This window comes from Caloenas nicobarica, chromosome 12 (genome assembly GCF_036013445.1).
Source record: "Caloenas nicobarica isolate bCalNic1 chromosome 12, bCalNic1.hap1, whole genome shotgun sequence".
NCBI lineage: Eukaryota > Metazoa > Chordata > Aves > Columbiformes > Columbidae > Caloenas > Caloenas nicobarica.
Genome location: NC_088256.1, coordinates 17,472,988 through 17,493,709, shown reverse-complemented (window position 1 = coordinate 17,493,709; position 20,722 = coordinate 17,472,988). Strand labels below are relative to the sequence as shown.

General features: G+C 40.6%; 1 protein-coding gene across 3 annotated transcripts in view; it reads left to right on the top strand.

The window, feature by feature from the left end:
- Positions 1-20,722, top strand: part of AFF2 (ALF transcription elongation factor 2) — a 333,893-nt gene that overhangs the window by 169,518 nt on the left and 143,653 nt on the right. For all 3 annotated transcript variants that reach the window (XM_065643139.1, XM_065643137.1, XM_065643140.1), the window contains exon 4: positions 12,896-12,940. In XM_065643139.1, coding sequence (XP_065499211.1) covers positions 12,896-12,940 — 45 coding nt within the window. The remainder of the gene's footprint in view (positions 1-12,895; positions 12,941-20,722) is intronic.

Sequence of the window (20,722 nt, the reverse complement as noted above, 5' to 3'; positions counted from 1 at the left end):
AGAAGATCTCAATTAAATGTCTAAAGAACTACTTCTCTAAGACCATGCTGCTGTATGCTTTAAGCAGTTCCACTGAAAGAAACCTCGCTGGCTTTTAGAGACACGCTGATAATGGGCTCATTGGCTTGTTAGGTCAGACAGCAAACGGATGCTGGGAGGTCCTTGGGGCTTAAGTACCAAGACATCTTTGTGTTTCTGGGGAGATCATTGCATTTCAAGGGTGTGATGTGAGACATGAGACTGCAAAGTTGTTCCCAAGCTGCATTTATTCCCCTGAAATGCTCCATATGTCAGACTTGATTTCAGTTTTAAATGGAAATAATAGATAAAAAAGGTCAAACCGTTTATTGAGGACTGACATTTACAGCAGTCAGGAATCTCCAGTTGTATACAGCTTTGTGTATATATGTCACTCCTACATGACACCATCCTGCTGAGGATCTCCAAACCACTGCTTTCCTGCTATAACTGGGTGGTGGCTAGTTATAGATTGCTTATTGTGTTTATACAGATGCATAAAGAAAGAAACCCAGAACTGAATGAACTTCACCAAAGTTGCATTATACCTTTAGCAAAACGAAACTATAAATTCCTAAATCCTCTCTGTCTCTTTGGTTTGAAAATTCTTCTATTTTTTACTTTAATAAATTTTGTCAGAACATTTACTGTAAAGTTTGTCAAATAAAACTGTTTGAAGTTACCTACATTTTCTATGGAAGCTGAGTGTTAAAGGGCATGTGTCCTTGATGCCATTGTAGGCACTGGCAGTTGTGCATTGGATCATTGACTGGGTATGTGGATTGAGTACAGTGCAGCAGACTGTAGATGGAAGGTAATAGTCCAGACAGGGATGCAAAGAGAGATTGCTACCTGTGCTCCATCAGGACCTGGCCATGAACAGATCTACCGTAGGAAGGGTCACACCGTGTGTGTGAAATAATGCTAGCAGCAGCCCATGGATCGGTAGATCATCTTTGCCATTAAGATCTAAGTAGGAGGAAAGGGAAGGAGAAACACATACACAGTTATTAGTACATGCACACACGCCCATGTGCACATACACACATATCGTATTTACTTTTTATTTGCTGTAGTTTTCATATTGCTGTTTTCTTCCTATTGCTCATACGTTGCTGCAGCGTTATCTCTCAGTGGTTGGACTTAAGGGGCTAATATACCGGCACTAAGGATTAAAGGGACCTTGTGCAGATATAGAGAGAGTATAATTTATAGAGCAAATACCATAGTACTCTTGAAAACATTGATAAAATAATCTGTCGTTACATATTAGGTATTAGATCCCATGTTCCCCATTCCCCACCTCTGCTCCCAAAAAGGAAACTTTTCAGCTCTGGGTAAGATGCCAAGTATTACTAGTCAGCTCCAACTGTAAAAATGAAGAAAAAAGACATCTAGGTTTTAATGAAACATGTCTTCCAAGTTTACTTAAATGCTTGTTTAGATTGCTTTTGAGATTAGTCTAAGAATAATAAACTGTTAGGGAACTTCCTGGGCAGCTCCAGAATATCAGAACAAAGGATTTGCAACTCACTGACTACTTTAAATGGTGATGTTATTTTCAAATACAGAAGTCTTTTTTCCTTTATGTCAACCTGTTGGTGAAGAGGAAAAGCTGTCTATGGGTCCTTCAGATTCTGGAGTTACTCTTGATAGTGTAATACACATGGATCAGTTTGTTTAGCTTGAGTTAGGAGCTTTCACAGATCTGCATTGTCTTGTGTGCAGATTTATTTTTCTGCGTACAGCATCAGTCAGAATAAACAGAGGGATGGGATCTGCCCTGGCTGCTGTAGGGAACTTCCCTGAAGCGTCCCCAGTCTCCTAATAAATCAGTGTCTTTCTCAGTCCATTTCTGATGGGACCCGGCAGCAGGTCAGCATCCTTGGGTAAAGAAAGGCTTCCTGAAGTGAGCAGCAGTCACAGGAAGAAAATTAATGGAAGCTGGCATCTGCTGATCTCTTTGACAATACGGAATTTCGCTGCCAACACTTAGAAACCATTGGAAATGGTCTCCATTGGAAACCAGATTTCGACTTACTGCCCTGGGCTGCCAGAAGTATTTCAGCATAAAATGCTAAAGTAAGTTGAACTTTCAATTATAATTTCAATGACTGTCTAGTGAAATGGATTAATGCTCTGGCACTGCACCTTTGAGGCTTTGGCTCGAATCTTGTAGGATAAAAATCTGTCTGCTTTGACAGTTGAAAAGGTCAGAAGTGAAATAATGTCAGGTGGTCTTAGCCCAATTCAATGTCTTGATTAAGAGGTAGATGTAAAAGTTCTTGATGTGGGATATCATATCAGATCCTTTGCAAAAATATAAATTTTATTTACATTTTATCAGCGAAATTAGATGCAGACAGCTGCATTCTAGAGAGGTGGAGATTAGTTCGGACATTAGGAATACTGGATTTCATAATGAGCGAAATATAGGTTACAATATGCAGTATCTTCAGCTTAAAAGCTTGTATCTGTCGTGAAATTGATTTCCTGATGCCTGGCTGTGTCAAGCATAGTTCTCGCTTAAATATTTTTTTAAAGTTCAATTTGGGAATTTTTATTAGCTGAGAGTGTATAGAAATAACATGCTTTTTCTCACTGTTCAGGCAAGACAAGGAGCCCCTTCAATTTACTTTTTGAAACTTCTGCAATTCAATTCCTAAGCCTATTAAATACGATTGTGGTTAAGGAGCAAAATATGGGTATTTGCATAATGTATTTTTCTCTTATTTGGATACACATGTATTTTTATATGATGATAATGTATAAATATAAATTGCTTCTCCAGACATCCCTGCGGAAAGGTCACTATGGCAAAAATAACAGGAATTTCATTTGGGAAAAAGGAACAAGAAAGGGTGTGAGGCTGTGTCTGTGGTGGGGCTGGTGGCTGACACAGCTGCAAAGCACTTTTGCTGCCTTTGATTTATCCCAGCCCCACTTCTCAGCAGCTCTCCTGACGCATCCCAAGGCCTTGGCACTGCTCTTGGCTGCAGATTGTTATCAATAAGAACCACACATACATGACAGTGCAAATTGGAAATCAGCTGTCATGGCATGTTACATAAATTATCCAGTTCTGGTTGGTAATTTATTGCAGATGATTAAATAAGTGGGCAGTTATGCCCATTTCAGCATTGGTAGGCATCTTTGTTTTATTCAATTCCCTGTTCCTTCTCTCTGTGTGTATGTGGTGTGTCGTGGGGTTTTTTTTCAAGTTGTGTTTCGGTCTGGAGGCAAAGAAACCACAGTCTCCATGTGATCATGATGCAATGACAAAGCTAATGGAACTGTACATATGTTGTAAAGATTAATTGGCATTCAGTTAGGCCCCATAAAGCATGGCATGCCATGCGTTATCCTCTATTCTGCCTCCAATTTATAGTGTGGTTCAGTTCTCATAGTGGACGCAGACTGAAAAACGTGTATTTCTGAAGTATAAAATGTGCACTTTTTAGTAGGCTGATCTTCCCAGTGACAAAACCTTGGAAGATCTTTAGAGATCCAGATCCGCCATAATTGTCGGGCAGTCGTAACACGGTCTTGCTTTTCTCTGCTGAGAGCTACTAAGTGGGGCACAGAGGACCATCGAAACCACAGAATTATCTTTTATTTGTTCTATAGATTTTTCTGACCAAAAAAAAAAAAAAAAGCCAAAAACCCAAAAGGTGACCCGTGGAAGCCGCGGGGTCGACGCGCGGTGCAGAGCCAGCAGCCGTGGCTGCGAGGGCGCTGGGCCACGCGGGGCCGCGTTCTGCCGAGCGCTGGCGGGAGCTGCCGGGGGAGTCAGAGAGGCCAAGCACCCTGATTGCAAACCATTATTTATAAGAGAACAAAGTGGTAATTTTGCAACTATCAGGGCTCAAAAGTGGGACCATTTCCCTAGTAATAAAACTATTACTCTGTAACTGTTTACTTATCAGGAGACCATTACGTGATTGATGACCTGAAAATGGAGGTTATCTTTCGATTCATTTGAAATGCAAACTGACTAGAAAATCTATAGTTATTGCAGCATATTTTTAAGCAAAACCAGGCACCTACATTGACCTCCTATTTACATTTCTTTGAGAAGAAAAATCACATAAAAGCTATCAAGAAACGCATTTCACAGCAAGCAAATTAATTGGTTTTACTGTATTTGAATGGAGGGTTTGTCAAATAAAACATGCCATGACAGTTAATAGTGTCATTTAGAGGCAGAAAATTATTGGCTTATTTGTTATTGGATAAAAGGAAGGCAAACACTTTGTATTAGGAAGTTTTAATGTGTTTAAAATCCTCATTAAGGATTTATGGACATTCTTGCTTAGCATAGCGCCTCATTAATTTGAGGCTAAACAGTTACTTCTGTGTTTCCATTCCAGTTTTTTTTTCCCCTTTTCTTTAATTAGATCTCGCATTAGAGTTTGGTCTCTACACCACTGGAGATGTAGAATTAATTAATGTGATTTATAAATCTAATGGAAATGAGTTATTCTTAGATATCTTTTCATTTTAGTGAGCGGTTTAACTGCACACAGCATAAGTGCGCACAGATCTAAGAAATTTTGGGAGCTCAGGAAAAGTACACGACTTCTGCATTGAATGCATCTAGCAGCGTCCCTTGGCATTAATAGATCAAAGTGTTTTAATTAGAAATGTAACTAAAAGAGAGGCCATAAAGATCCCATTCAAAATCAGATTTTCTTTGCTCTAAGTTCCGTACTGTCCAAAAAGTGTGATTGTAGCTCTCCTTTTGTATAATAACCACGACATTCAGTGGCAGTTGGATAAATGGTGTATTATTACTTAACGAGCATAAGATCTGGTTCTTAATGTGCTTTGAATTTGGACCAATCCAAATAAAGACATAATCATTAACTGTACTATTTTGCTATTATCAATAAAAAGAAAATGTCTTTTATTTCATATAGGGATTTCATGCATTTGATTGAAGTTTATGTAAAATATGTGTGGACTAATTATGCTAACAGGTAGTGTTGGTATTTAAACCCTAAGATACTTCAAAATACATTTGGTTTATTTCGCCCTAAGCAAGACCACGTCCTTGCCCTTTGAATTCTGGCCCTCTCTTTTGAAGACAGTCTGAGGACACAATCTGCAAGTTGTGACAGTAATGGGGACGTCGGAAAACAGCAAATTTGCAAACAAGCTCTGAGCACTTAATTTGGGTCCCACCATTGGCCTTGCAGCTGTAAACCACTGTATAAATCAAACCCAGGAGTACATTTTTCAGTGAGGACGTTCCTACCTGCTTTAAAAAAAGCCGTGGAATGGGTAGCCGGTGCAGTGACCCCCCCGTCGTCTGGTAGCTACAGGAAAGGTATCGTCAGATGTAAATAGATGCTTTAAAAGGTTCCTCTTTAAAACCTCAAAAGAAATATTGCAGTGTGAATTTGTGAGGTCAATTAATGCTTCAGGTTACACTGATGCAACTTCACTGACATCAGCGGAGTTTTAGTTGTGTCACCAAGGCCACCGCCTGACCTGGCGACTCTGCTCCTATTTTAGCACGAAGTTACACGGCTCCTGCCTGATGCTGCTCGCTCTCGTGTCGGGGTGGACGGAGAACAGACACCACGTTCCACTGACGCGAAATAGATCTAGAGATCCAGTTCCAAGTTATATTAAATTTAGACAGCTATGTCTGTTTAGTAAAGGGATTTTGAATGCTTTCCAAGAGGTTCTACTCAAAGGGTTACACTGAGAGTAAATATGGTGTCTAATTTATATCCCCCTAACTGAGGGCAGACTCGGAAGCTGAACTCCCTTCATATTCCTTTTATACTTACACTGGTTGATTGTCTTCGGAGGAGTTAGATTTCATTCACACTGGTAAAAGCAAGACGAGAAACAGACACTTGATCTTTATTTCTGCCACACCATATATCTCACCACATCAGAGGCTGCACAGTCTGTTAGGTCAGGCTTTGATGTTGCAAGTGGACAAGTGCACTGTGGCATTTTAGGTCAAGGTAGGTTTTATCATCAATTTAATGGAAATGTATAAGGTAACCTCTTCCAGAATAATGTGAAAATACCAAGGCACATAAGAACATGTACTTATTTTATGTAAGTAAATAAGTACTTGCAGTCATTGGAGGAGGAGGGACAGAGAGAAAAGAAGGAATAAATGAAGAAAAAAGAAAATGAAGTTCAAAATTTCCTTGCTCTTTGTCAGGATTAAGTGGTTGTAACAGCCTTTATGCAAGCCAGTGTTTTGGTCACAAATTAAGTACTGCAAGTGCCACTTTTGTTGGCACCTGGCTGAATTACCAGTTACTCTGGTATTATCATCATGATGAACTTCTAAAATACTATATTCAAAATATTCCAGAAGTAAAACATGCAGGCTTACCTACATTAAAAAACTCCCAGGAGAGCTTGAAGTGAGAGATCACTTCATCAGGCTTCCCTCTCTAATAGCATTTGGCAATTTACTGCATGAAAATAGTGGAGAACCATTGATTTTAAATTGAACGTCAGCTTATTGTGCTTTCACGGAGACTATTTCATGCTGATCAACATTGAAATGGTATTGTTAAAAGAAAACATCGAAGAACTGAAAAAGAAAAAAATAGGCTAAATACAGCATACACTGGGAAGAACAAGAAAAATATAGTTGTCACATCAAGGTTAGTCTGGTTTAAAAGTTTCTGTAGCAGAACAAAATGCCAGGGAAAAAACCTTGTCCTTGCAGTTGGGGTTGCTCTGACTGGGAGGTCATTGTAAACTGAGTTCGTTGTAGGGAAATCAAACTGTAATTCCTTCCGATTTGCAGGCACCCAAGTGTCCCAACCTTTTGTAACCACCGTTTTGTCCAGTTCCTAGGTGACTGGAGAGGAGCATTTTAGAGTCCTTGGCTTCTGTGTGAAACCGAAGGTACTCATTGCGGGCAGTTTTGGCTTCTGAACTAGAGACCTTTGGGGAAGTTCACTGAAGTCAGTGGGAGTCTGATTCAGTCACACTTTGGACCACACTAGTAAGTTGTTTTTCCGAGCTAATGCGCTTTACTCGAGGGAAAAGGCATAAACTTCTCCATCCTCCGCTAGAAGAGCAGCACTGACTGCAGGCCAGGCTGTCTTAGCATAACAAATGGATTAACTCGGTCCACTTCTTAAAGCTTATTCCTGTTTTCAGGTTCTCCAGTAAATGCATATTAGATACAACTGCTTCTGCAGTATTTGTATTAAGAGGGAATTTTGTTTTATGCAATAGTTTTTCTTTCACTCTTCATTTCATATATATATATATAACGTATATATTTTCTCAGACCTTTTAATAAGCCCCAGGAGATATTTCAGGGATCGGAATAATGGGAAATGTAGTCTTCTCATGGTATTTTGGTTCCAGAATGGTGAGGTACTAAAAGAAAACAGTGGATATACATTATTTGAGGCCCACAAATGTCTCCCTTGAGAATGAATAACCCTGTGAAAAACATGTATATGTATGTGAATACCAAGGGAGCAATTTTATTGGGGTTTTTTGAATACCACCATGTTTGACTTCATTCAGTTTCTTGAAGACCTCAAACATACAGTCCTAATATATGTTGGTGATAACTTCATGAATGTCAAATACACCAGAAAAAAAAATACCACTCAGGCTGCAAGATTCATTCCTTGCTCTTTTGCTGCTGGGATTCTTAGCGATTTGCACTGAAGTTAGTAAGGAAGAGCCAAGATCCTCCCATCTAGTGAGATTAGTTTGAGATCTATTTCAGGTGTCTTTAACATGAATGACCCTTTGGGGATGAAATATTAGATAGGGAACAGACAAAAGCATGAACTGTGCAACAACTCAAGGGGGTTTGAACAATAAATGTGAAACAGCCTTCCGCAGGAGGAGAAACGTGTGGTCAGATGGCGGCAGAATGGCTGAAAAGGGGCAAGTCCTGAAGAGATGGAGGGAATGACTGAAGAGGGGAGATGAAGCCTGAGCATGCAAGGAAATGCTGATGGCAATCAAAGGAAAGCTGATGTTGGAAAGGTGTGGGTGGACACTCCATTCAAGGGCAGGCGAAGTACTGTGAGCATATTGCAAAAATTGGATGATAGATTCATACAGGTTGGAAGGATGTTCAAAGGTCATCTAGTCCAACGTCTTGCACCTGGAAACCCTTCTATTCTTAGTACTGCCCAATCCATTTCCCATTTATAATAATCAAAATAAGAAGCACCCTCTTAATAGGAAGCCTGGCAGGAGGCGAAGGCATTCATAGGACCAGGCTTCTGCTGACACACCTGGTTTGGCTACTTCTGGTTTTCTAAGTGTTTTCATCTTATTGCTGTGTAGTGCACACTGGAAATGATCAATCAAGGCTCATGCACAGGATCTTTTGCGCTAGCAAGTGAAAAATCTATTTGCGTTCGACGGAGTAAACAGTAGTATGAGCTTCATCTCCACAGAGTCAAAATGGGTTCCTTGATAAAGGAGATGACAATGAAAGCTGGGGTTTTGATTTGTAAGCACATAGGTGCTCATATGCAAGGATTGAGAGTGGGTTCCTGCATTCATTTAACATGCTTCATTTATCTTTCGAATAAAACAGAGATAGGAAGAAGAGATTTCTTGTTGAACGCCAATTGTGCATCAATAAAACCAGAGGGATTGTTCACGAACAGTTTATCCAGATGAAAATGTAGTCGGTCAGTTCTGGCAAAGACATTATTCATTGTGTATTTCTGCTTTCTGACACTTCATTTGAATTTTCAGAACTATCCTGACAAGTCTGTTGGAAGATTTTTTTGCTAACATTTCTGAGAAATGCCTGCTATCAGATGTAAATTACAGAGAAAGAGAGTTTATATGATTTTTCTGTGCCACAAAAAACCAAAATCTGATCTCATGCAGGTTGTAAATTGTTCAGGAGGTAAGAATGGTCGAGGAACTGTTGAATGAAGGTTAGATCAACATGACTCACCAGATATTGTAACCATTCACCCCATGTCATTTGATCTGCCTAACATTAAAGGCCACTATTCCCTCACTCTTAGATTTCTGCCTTCCTTCTCTCTCTTTAAAGTTTAGCACTGAGACATCCAAGCCATACATTAAACCTTTGGTTCCACATCATTTAAGTTCTGCGCTCTCTCTTGTGAGACTGAAAAGTAAAGAGAGTCTTATAACACTGGCTTGTATTAGGTGGAATATTTTGACCATCTGACCTTTCCTTTTTTCTTCTTTCATTTTTTTTAGCAAGCAATATTTAAAAGTAAACATAAACCATTTTGATGCAAAAGAATTTTGCCAGGTTAAAATGAAATTGGAAGATGAGTTCAGTGTAGCACGTAGCTGTTGTGAAATCTTTTTGTTTTGATTGAAGTTTTATTACCTCAGGATGTCTGTCTGCAGCTTATGTAATAATCACTGTTCTTCAGTCTGGGATTCGTGAACGCGCTGCCGGCCGAGAGAAGAGCTCATGATGTGAAATGCAGCTACTTGGTCCTACAGAAGCCAAATTCTTGGAACCTGCCCTTTCAGCTGAGTTAGATCATGCTGAGCACAAAGGAAGAAAAGCACCAAAAGTGTGCACAAATGCAGGCTGTGCCCTCCTTTTTAGAATCTGATTACTGATGAAAGCTGACGAGGAGGTAGAGAATCACATAATGGGTCCTAAACTACTTGATTTTTATTAGATTAGGAAGGTAGTGGTACAGAATGGATGACCAATCTTGACTAAACTACAGGAGGAGCATGGCATTTTATTAGTGGCAATTGTAATAATTTGTTATAGCACCAGTACTCGAGAAGGTGACGAATGTTGTATCTGCTCTATTTCATTCTGCCCTGATGAATCTGTGCTTGGATGCCATGGTGTGCCATGTGGGCCTGCTTGCACTTGTTAGCTGAATGCAAATGTTTATGGACAATTAAACTTGCAATTTTTGATTTACTCTTTGAAAGGCTGAGAAATTGTTTTTTCTTTTTTATCTTTTTTTCTTCCCAGGATAGACTAAGTTTCTAATAGATCTATGCCTTTCAAGTCTCTTAGAAGGTGCAACTGTAGCATGAATTTAGAAAAATTGTCTCATTTCTTAGAAATCCATTAATAGTAATGTACTGAAAGACTCTTACATTGATCTTCTCTCTGATAGCTGTGTTGTAATAATTATTCTTTTAATGTTTTCACCAGTCTAAATGTTTTCCTATTCATGCTAGCTCCTACTTGCATCTCCCTATATGACAATCACAGCACTTTGACATCTTGCATTGCTTTAATACCAGAGATTCAAAACAAAACAATGCCAAAGGGAACAAAAGTTCTGTCAAGCCATTAAAATCTTCTTTGCCATTAACACAATTAAATTGATGCATGAACATTTAAAGTTATTAGCAAGTGCTGCCAGCAGAAGCCGGTTGTGATTGCATAATATATAGTGGGCTTTATTAAAGTAAAATGGTATGTTTATTGTTATTATCATCGTTAGTTCTGAAGTAACATAAACTTACACAGGGCTGTGGATCGGGAGAGGACTGTGAAACAAGAAAGAACGTGCTCTGCCCTCTGTTAATAGCCAGGGACACAATTATCACAAATAAGACATTTCGAAACAAAGGAATACACATGGTGTCTTGGCTAACCATTGCAAATGGCATGTGTAATGGTAGGGAGGGGTGTGAAATAAAGAGAGGATTTCTGTGTCTCTGCTGTTCTCACTCTCCCCACTCTGACTCACTCGGCCAGATTTTGGGCTGCTCGTGTTGCTGCTGCGAGAGATTTTGTGGCTGGTGTGTACACTGCAAGCTTAGTGGGGGAGTATTTGTTTTATTTTCTCGTATTCCAACATACTAATTTTTCAATGAAAAAAATGATGGTTGTATTAGAGACATATGTATTCCCACTATCCCATTGCATGCTGCAGTTAATACCTGTGCTTGCTGATCTTTTGGTTAAAGTTAACTATATTCCTCGCTGAATGGAGAGTTACTGTGAGATATCGCAAATACAGATTAGAAAAGAATTGTCAGGTGTTGAGAGGGAACAAAGTGATTTAAGTGAAAAAGTAGGGAGATGAAGGAAGGTCAATGAAGTGCTGGGCTATCAAGTCATGCGGTATGAGGGTGGACTGCATGCCTATGGTAGTGGATGCTGACCATCCACTGGAAGTTCTCAGCCTAGGTTCGTCAGGTAGAATTTGAGCTGAGCAGAAGCTGGGGACAAAAGGCAAGGCTCTTTTTTTGGTCGGTTGAATGTTTGTGAGTGATATTATGGCAAATTATAATCTCTATTTGAAGTAGATAAAAATCACCAATATCCGTGTAGTGTAGTCGTATTCACTTGAGTACTTCTTTACCAATATATTGATGAACTGTTGGAAATTCAGAGAACAGCGATGAAATAAGCCAAAGGGATGGAAAATCTTGTTTATCAGGAAAGAAGGTAAAAGTTGAACATACAGCATTTGAGAAAACTAGAGTATAATTCTACATGCCTGTGCGTGGCGTAAGTGTGAAGGGAAGTAATGAATTATTTCGAGTAGTGGGAAGAGCTCTAGAGAAAGGCCGAGGCAATACCGAAAGCAAAATTTTAACAATTATCACCAAAAGGTTCAAATAGTTTACAACGCTGTTCCATATTTTATTAAGGAAAGGGATGGGAAACACATTTCCCTGCGGGTTTTGGGTCAGTACGAGAAGATATGGGGAAAATGTGCTATATTAGCAAAGCGTGAACTTGGTGATCTAATAGGTCTTTCTGGTCTTAGACTTTTGTAGCTGTGTGGATTTATTCTTGAAGCTTAGTGCTGGCTGAAACACAGGAGAAAAGCCATGGTCAGTGCTTTTGGTGGAGCTTTATAGCAGATTAGGATGACAGGGATTAAGTTTAGTCATGAGTATCTTTTACCAAACTACTTACAAAGGGCAATAAGGTAGAAGCATTGGGCAGAAAAGTCTTGCTGAATATTTATGGTTAGAAGCACTTGCCTGCTTTTTCAATACCTTCCTGAATATTGTCTCTTTCTCTTCTGCTGTATTCCCATGATAAGAACCTATCATAACTACGTGCAAGTGCTACGAAATGGTTGTACATACAGGTCATATCTGCCTTTTGTTTATATAATTGTTCAAAGTATGTAGAGGTTTGTGGCTTTTTCATGTCCTTGCAATGAAGAATTGTAGCAAATGCTGCAAGTACCATTTTAACAAGTATTTTCGATTGGAAGATGTTAAGGGCACCACCGTGTGTGTATTGTTGTGTGCATAGACATATCTCATATTTCTTCTGGGAAAGGGAATATCTGTCAAGCCTCTCGAGGTGGATTCCTGTGTGCTGTTCAGGCTTCAGAGGATACTAAACCTGCAACAGGCTGATGAAGTGAGGGACAACAAAATCAGCAACCACCCTTAAAGTCCAACCAGTATTTTACTACAGTATATGTTTAAGTTTTAAGAGCTGTCTTGGCCGTTAGCCTATTAAGCTGTAGGATAAGATACTTGATGATAACAGTGCTCCTGACTGTTATCACCTCTGCCCTTCGCTGCAGCTTGCAGCAAGTTAAACCAAACCTCACCTCCTCTCTGAATGCTGCCGATAGAAGTAACAGTGGGATCTTCTTCAGTTACACAAGTTTCAGGCAATTCCAGTGCCAGTTCTCAACTGTGAGGAAATCAGAGTACTTTATTGCTTCAAAAGTGTTGTTAGTAGCACAAAGCAGCACAGGAGAAAAAAAACAACTTTTGACAAAATGGGTCCTGCTGATGATTTACGTTGATCTGAACTGGAAGATTCGGTAGGCAGCAAGCGTGGATACACCAGTCTTCAAACAGAGGCAGTTGCTTGTTAGCTGTTCACCTGTGTGGTTGTAGTCACTGAACTTTGCATCCAGCACCTGACTAAACTTTTATTTTTATTCTTTAAACCTAGGTTACCCTTCCCAATGATTCCAGCTGTGTGGAAGAAATATTACGGGTGAGTAATACCCTTTGCTTTTGTATCTTTTGTAAAATTGTAGCGCTGCTATTTCATCTTTCATGGAGAAGGGTCGTATGGCTATCTTTAACACTGTAGCTAAATAATAACATATTAGTGGGTCTGTATTAAAGAGACACAGCCAAGTGGTAGGCCCAGGGTGCTCCTTAGTGAGCAAGGTCAGTTCACCTAATACTCTGCATCTGCCAGCTTGTCTCTGTCAGGATTTATACACGTTCCTGTTCCTTTTTTAAGCATTCAAGTCTCTGTGAGTCTCTCCAGGACACATTTCTCTCCTACCCTGAGATGGATTTGCCTTAATTCTCCCACTCACAGACTGAGATACAGTCTTCCTCCTTCTTTCCCCAAACTACAGTTGCCCGTCACTCATGCTTTTGTTAAAGACCTACAGACGTTTTGTTTTGTTTTGTTTTGTTTTGTTTTTCCTGGGAGCTCTGGTCAGTGTTTGAATACAGAAAGCCACTCCAAACTGAGCTTGGCTTAATTGCAGTAAGATTGTATAACGAGAAAAAAGAGAGTGTGCACATCCAGTTGTATAGGTGTAAATCTGCCTTACTGTAAGGGTAAGATGGGCTTCTCCTTAAACACCCCGACTTTGGGATCCCCTGTTGGCAGTGAGATTCGTCTGGGGGCAGGGTTGCAACCTACCACTCCCTATGTGGGATTTAGGTTTTTATCTCTGTGGGTTGAGTTTCCCATCTGTCAGAGCTACCTCCCTGGAATTGCCAGCCAGCCTGCTGGTTTTCGGTGTAGAGGGGATAAGATTTCAGTGGAAATTCGTTCTGGCCATGTCGCTATCACTAGAAACAACTGGTGCAAACTAACCCAGACCTAAAAAGGTGTAACAGTCATGCCAACTTGCTTGCAAAGGCATGGACTTATTCTTCCTTATAAAATAAAATAGGCTTCTCAGTATTCATTGCAATCCAGAGTTAAACTGTCTGGGAAACTCGCTCCTGTTCTGTGTACACACATTATCTTGGGATGCTATCGATGTCCTTATGGGTTGCCAGTATGCATCTGCGTGTGCACCCAGCACCAATGAATGCAAGGAAATAAATAAAATTTAGTTTCAACCTTTAAAGTGAGCAGGGCTTTATTACCTATAGGACTCTAAGGGAGCAAAAGTAAAGAAAATGTTGAAAGACTGTGCGAAATACTTGGTACATTTTAAATGTCTTCTTCCCCTCTTTATATATTTCAGTTAGATTCATCAATATAGTTGGAATGAGTGACTTGTTAGATGGGGAAAGCAGTTGTTTTCAGTAAACAGCATCAAAAGGAAATGTGATGTAGTGAATTTCAGGGATCAGTCATCCAGGTGACAGTTTTAATGTGGGAACAATGCACGTAAATCACAAGAAGCAGAAATGTCTTTTTTCTAATCAAGCGGAGATGATCCTGTTTCCTACCCCACGACTGTAATTTGAACAGAGGCAAAGTGTCCCAGGCTTCCTTCTGAAACTTTCTGAGTTCAGTGCAGGACTTTCTGTTGTCTTCGGAGGACGGGGATGACCTGCAGAGTCCCTGTGGCTGCAGGCAGCACCTCCTGCTAAAACTCGGGGGGACTCTGGGGGTGGACAGAGCAGGGACTGGGCAGGTTGGCATGTTTCTGGGGATCTGTCTCACGAGAGCAGGCGATGGGCACCCAGGCTGCCAGCAAGGCGCTGAGTGCGTGGGAGCAGCAGATCACAGAGCCGCTTCTGGGGCTGCCCATCACAGGCCCAGCAAACCCCAGTCCCATCTGGCGGCCTTCAGTCGCAGCAGTTTAGGCTTTCAGCTTCATATGATGCTGAAGCACACATGGAAGTAGAAGCACCTGAGTTTTGTCAATGACTTTGTTCTTCTCACATTTATAATGCAGAATAAGCTAGTGGGAAATGGATTTTGGCTGCGTGCAGAGTATCATATTCTAACTCGATAGTCAACAGAGAGAAAATAAGAGAATGTGATGCCCAGCAGTGGTCAAAATCCAGTTTTCAGGCTCCCCTTGGAAGTCAGGTGTGAGGAGATTCAGCCCGTCTGCTCCAGATGAAAGGATGACCCTTGGTTTCAGCAGCAATTTGTGCTTTGAGAACCCGATGAAGTTCCCAGCCCTGACAGGTACTTTCTGGCTTTTGGAGGCCATTGACATAGACTCTGAAGAGCCTTTGGGATTGTGGACCTCAGCTCCCCGGGTAAAAAACAAACAAAAAAAAAATGGCTATTAACATTTCCTTCCTGTGAGGGATGTTGCAGAAGTAAACAAGGATTACAAGACAGTCAAGTCCCAAAGGTGGACAGATGAGGCTGCAATAGTGAGCGTTTTGACCAACAAGACCATTGCTGTGTGCCCCAAAGTGCCGGGGGAAGGTGCTGCCGCCCGCCTGCCCGAAACCCTTGAGACCATTTCCTGCTATGAAGTTTGCTTTTTTTTTTTTTTTTTTGAATCAGGGAATTAAGTGACTTAACTCAGTTTCGCCTCTCAGAAAGACACAGTAACTCTTGCAGGTTTCCTGCTAGACTTTACGAGGAAGATGGACCCAAGCTAAGATCTGTGACCTCTGATTTTGCAGAGCTTTTTTCAAGCTGAACTTGATTAATGTTTTTTTGTAACTGTAGAGGTTTGCAAATCTTAATGTCTGTATTTTTTTCATAGAAAAAAAAGGTTTAATTGAGTTCACGGTCAAAACTTTCCAACCAAGGGGAAAGGTCTTGAGTCTATTCAGACCCCTGAGTCTTCAGAGACAAAATGTCACAGTCTTTCAGATTTCCTGAAACACTTCGCCACTTATGTCATCATCAGTAAATGCTTTAAGGACCGTTCCTGATACTACAACCAAAGGTTAATGGCAGACCAGTCTCCTGTTGATTTTGCTTTTCTAACCAGGATGGCTGAGAAGGTTGTTAAAAAAAAATAATAATACTAACAATAATAATATCTCTTGTACAAGTAAGGCCAAGCTGTAAAGGTAGCACAGGCAATTTGCATTTGATGCAGGTTGCTAATACCAAATTGAAAGATCAGGGTGAATACATTGGTGGTCAGTACACTTTTTTCTGTTCCAAAATGTGGCTTATTTTTTTTAAACCAACATAATAGCTCCAAAAGCATGGGTAACATGGAAGACAGGCAATCAACAGAGTGTGTGTGTGTGTAATTCACGTTTTATTAATATGGATTTAAATAAAGTTGTCACTTGCTGCGTTCAGCCGTTGAAAAATGAGTTCGTTGAAATGTTGTGATACCAAGTGCAAATGGGGCAGGAGAACTGACATTTTAAACCCAATATTCTGAAACTGTTACTTGTGCCGCTTGTACCGGTGCTTTACACCAGTGTGCCTTGCTGTCATTGTGTGTTACGTGACCTGCCGTGCTGGTGCAGGCACAGGGCTGTGCGGAGGTGACACAGTGCGAACGAGCAGCGAACCCTTTTCTACCTATAGAGAGCAGAGAAGGGACCTCCCTGAGCACTGGTTTACCTCTGGCTAAAGAGAGGATGAGCATACATTACATAGGAAAGAAAGGAAATTTTATTTAACTAAATTTTCTTGAGGACTTGTAGTGTAAATTGAAATTGGGCTAGGTGTTTAGGCAATCGATTAGACATAATCCCACAGAAGTGAGGCTCTGCTTTGTACACATAAAGCTTTCGTGTCTGTGCTGTTAACTGTCTGGGCAGGCACTTCTGTCTCAAAATCTGTCCCTGCTTAGAGGAACAAAAGAATTCTTGTAGGTTCATATTTACTGTAGTTAAGGCATGAAGTAACTAGATGAACTTCTGATGTTATGTGGACAGCTGTGATATTAATTAAAAGCTTTCTAGTCTGGAAGCAAAACAGAATCCTAAATATAATTCAGATTGTAATTAGTATAAAAATGACTGAAGTTAAATGAGCAAAGTCTATAATTTGTATGGTCTTCTGTTTTCCTGATGACTAGCTCATGTCTAATGACATTGGAGAATATGTAAATTGATCAGCAGGTGAAAATGCCCTTGACTGGGCAAATTATGTGTAGTATTGCCTTCCTCATGCCAATTGAAAGCACTAACAGATTTATTATGTACCATCCAGAGCTGAGGTGAACTGTTCACAGAGCAAAATTAGACTGTAACAGATATAGCCCATTATTTGCCCCTCAGTAATCGTTTTCTCTTCTAAAATACAAACCAACATTGAAGAACGATGCTAAACCTAATTATAATAATTGCAATTTAAAAAATTCAGGTACGCTGTCTAGTGTGGTTACTTAGTAGCTGACAGGCAGTTTAAGTATTTTCATGTGGAATCTGGGGGCTTGCTAGGGAGGACATGATGTGAATTTAAAATGATTATCCAGACGTCACTGGACAAGTGAATAACGAGCTGACTGGCCTAGTAAATCATGTGAACCTGTCAAATGTGGGAACACGTTGGGGAGGAGATGATGTCAAGTAACAGTAACTTAGCAACCTGGCATTTAGCTGTCCAGAGAATGAGTAAGAGTAGCCACTTTTAAATAGCTGAGTAAATAAATGAATTCCTGTATGTCTTAGGTGTGCTATAAAAATAGCCCAGCACCGTATGTTTTGTGTCAAGCTGCTTCTTTCTCCAGGATAAGGTGATTTATTATTTCTATTGAAAGGAAAAAATGGATTGAAAAGTTAACCCACGTGTAAATGTGTGTCTGTGGCCTTTGTCCCTCATCTGGTGTGCAGCCTTTGGAAGCGTGTAAGGAACGAGTAATAGCCTGCTTTGAAAAAGGCAATGTGTTACAACTGTAGGGTTGATTATTTTTTTTCTTTAGACTTTGCTTATGTACATGAAGTTTTAGATGGATAAAACCAATTAATTTCTTAGCAATTTCCAAGCCATTGCATTTTCAGCTTTTCATCAACATTTTCTCAATGAAGCCACAACCAGTTTCTGCTCTCACCTCAAAATAAATCAAGGGGTAATTCCACTGACCTCTGATCTCATTTGAGTTCATTGAATTCTTCTTCCTCCCACCCTGGTATGAACTGGCAGTACTTCCACTTACATTGCTGCCACTGTTATTAAATAAAAAGGAGTTACCCCTGCATTTCTGTAGGTATACATAAAAGCAGCAACTAGTCCTTTGCTCTGATGACTATCTAGCTGTAGTCTCACTCCACAAAATGGAAATGCTGAGCAGTTCTTTGAGAACGGCTCATTCTTGGTTTGGTAGGTGATCAGCTCAATTCTCATTTCAATACCACCACAACCACAGAATCACAGACTGGTTGGGGTTGGAAGGGACCTCTGGAGATCATCTGGTCCAACCCACCTGCTAAAGCAGCTACACCTAGAGTAGATTGCACAGGAATGTGTCCAGTCGGGCCTTGAATGGAACCTTCTGCGCTTCAGTCTGTGCCCATTACCCCCCATCCTATCGTTGGGCACCACTGAAAGGTGTCTTGTCCCATCCTCTTGACACCCACCCTTGAGATATTTATAAACATTGATGAGATCCCCTCTCAGCCTTCTCTTCTCCAGGCTGAACAGACCCAACCCTCTCAGTCTGTCTTCATAAGAAAGGTACTCTAGACCGCTAATCATCTTCACAGCCCGCTGCTGGACTCCCTCCAGTAATTCCTTATCCTTCTTAAACTGGGGAGCCCAGAACTGGATGCAGAATTCCAGATGCAGCCTTAGCAGGGCAGAATAGAAGGGGAGGAGAACCTCCCTCGATCAGCTGGTCACACTCTTCCTAATGCACCCCCTCATTCAACAACAATTCCAGGAAGGTCAAAAGAAGCTTTTTTCCAGCATTTTGTGTACTGTCCGGCCATATACACACAGACACAGTGAGATCAATACTTGGAGTCATTTGAAGACAGCCTGGTGTAGGCTTGAAGGGCAAAAGGTGCTTTGGGAGTTGGAGGATGCAGCCTTGGGTCTTCCCAGTCTAGAGCAGACCCTTAACGCAGAGACTTATCTTGGCTGCTGTGAGTTACACCTGAACACAGCAGAACAGGATTATTCAAGTTTTTGGTGATTCACCTTTACAGTGACAACATTATGGTGCCACCCATGAGAAAGGCACCTCAGGAGCTTTATCCAAAAAATGTCTATTAACTCAGAGGTACAGAGTATAGAAAACTCGGAGCTAGCTGCGTAGGAGGTTGGCCTGAGTCAGTGCTCAAGTACTTGGCTTACGTAGTTGGTTTTGTGGACCAGTCACACTGCTGGCGTGGCACTGGGTGAGTATGAGAGGAGTTCACTTGTGATGTGGGTATATGCTATAAATCTACTTTGTGCTGCCAGATCAACGCAGAGCAGATTTCACGCTGATGGGGACGTGATGGGGAGGAAAGGTTGCCTGTCTGATCTGACAAATGCGCGTGGGTGTGCAGAGTTTCCTGTGTGCAAAAGGTGGTGGTTTGCACCTGCCTGGTACAGGGATAAATGCCTCTTCAAGATGCAAGGCAGCAAAAGATTAGACCTTTGTGAGGACAGACAAGTAAGGTCTGATTCCAGCCTGCAGGCACATTTATCAAATAAAGGTTTTATTTTCATAGCAGTATTAAAGAAACTATTTAGCAAAGAACTTTGAAATGTAAAATCTGATCATTATTTAGGTCTATTGCAGCCTATGTACACTGTAACAATAAAAAAAAATTACAAAAGGTATTCGGGAAAAGAGAGAGAGATCACAGTACACCCATTTCACACACACTGTTCAATTCTGTTTTCTTATCTCCTTAACCATAATATTTGTCTTTTTGTACTGCCAAATTGAAATATTGCTGATTTCAGTAGTATTACATAATTCTACTATCATTGCCAGATTTGCTACTGAAATTACTGTAAAGTGAGCTGACATCACAAGAGTTTGGACATGTGTTACTGCTCCTGAAGAGAATGAAAGCATTCCCAAGAGAAATTAATGACTAAATGAGAAAGTGTTAGTTCTTATCTGTTTTCCAAGCTCTTCAGCATCTCTTTTGCACCAAAACAACCAGTTTTAGTTTCTCTTCTGCACTAACAGTCACCGCAGAAATGATCCACTATGTCTGTTACATGCTTGGCATCCTCACTCCAATTCAGTACTCTGTTATGACAAAAATAATGCTACTTTTTGGGAATAGAGTAAATAATTTTTCCAAAGCCAGTTCAAACAGGAGAGTAATTCAGGCGAAGTCATTATCTTAGAGGAAAAGATAAGAAGTTTTGCAACTTTTGCAGAAGATAAGGTGTACCCTCTGCGGTAATTAAATTTTGGTCACTTCATATACTACTTTTTCAAATACCTCTAAGTATCATAGTTCCAGAAATAATTGGAAGTGAAAGAGACAAAAAATGTGGGAAAATGAGTTGATGAGGTCTTGTAGTTGAGTGAAGAGTATCTTAAAACTAAGATTCCTACTCCAGATTTGCTGACCCATGGGACCTGACTTCTCATCCCCCTTCATCGTTGTAAATTAAGAGTAACTCCCTTATCTTTGAGTGAAAGTGTGAGAGAGAACAGACCCAAGGAATCTGGGATGTCGTGTCAACTTTGACCTTTTGTATGCTTCCATGAACAAAAAAGGCCTAGAAGCGCTGAACTTGATGGAAAATCTTAAACGCTTCTACACTGTTATAGTGTTTGGCTCTAGCTGTACCAGATGGGCTCCCTTAAGAACCCTGTGGGCTGAATGAATTTATGGTGTATAAAAACATGATTGGGAACTTCGCTTGTGTGCCTGTCCCTGGAGTGCTGCTGCCGATTCCAAAATGACCAGTAACAACAGCCAGTGGCGCAGTACGCTGTGTGGTCGAGTAGAAAAGCCATCT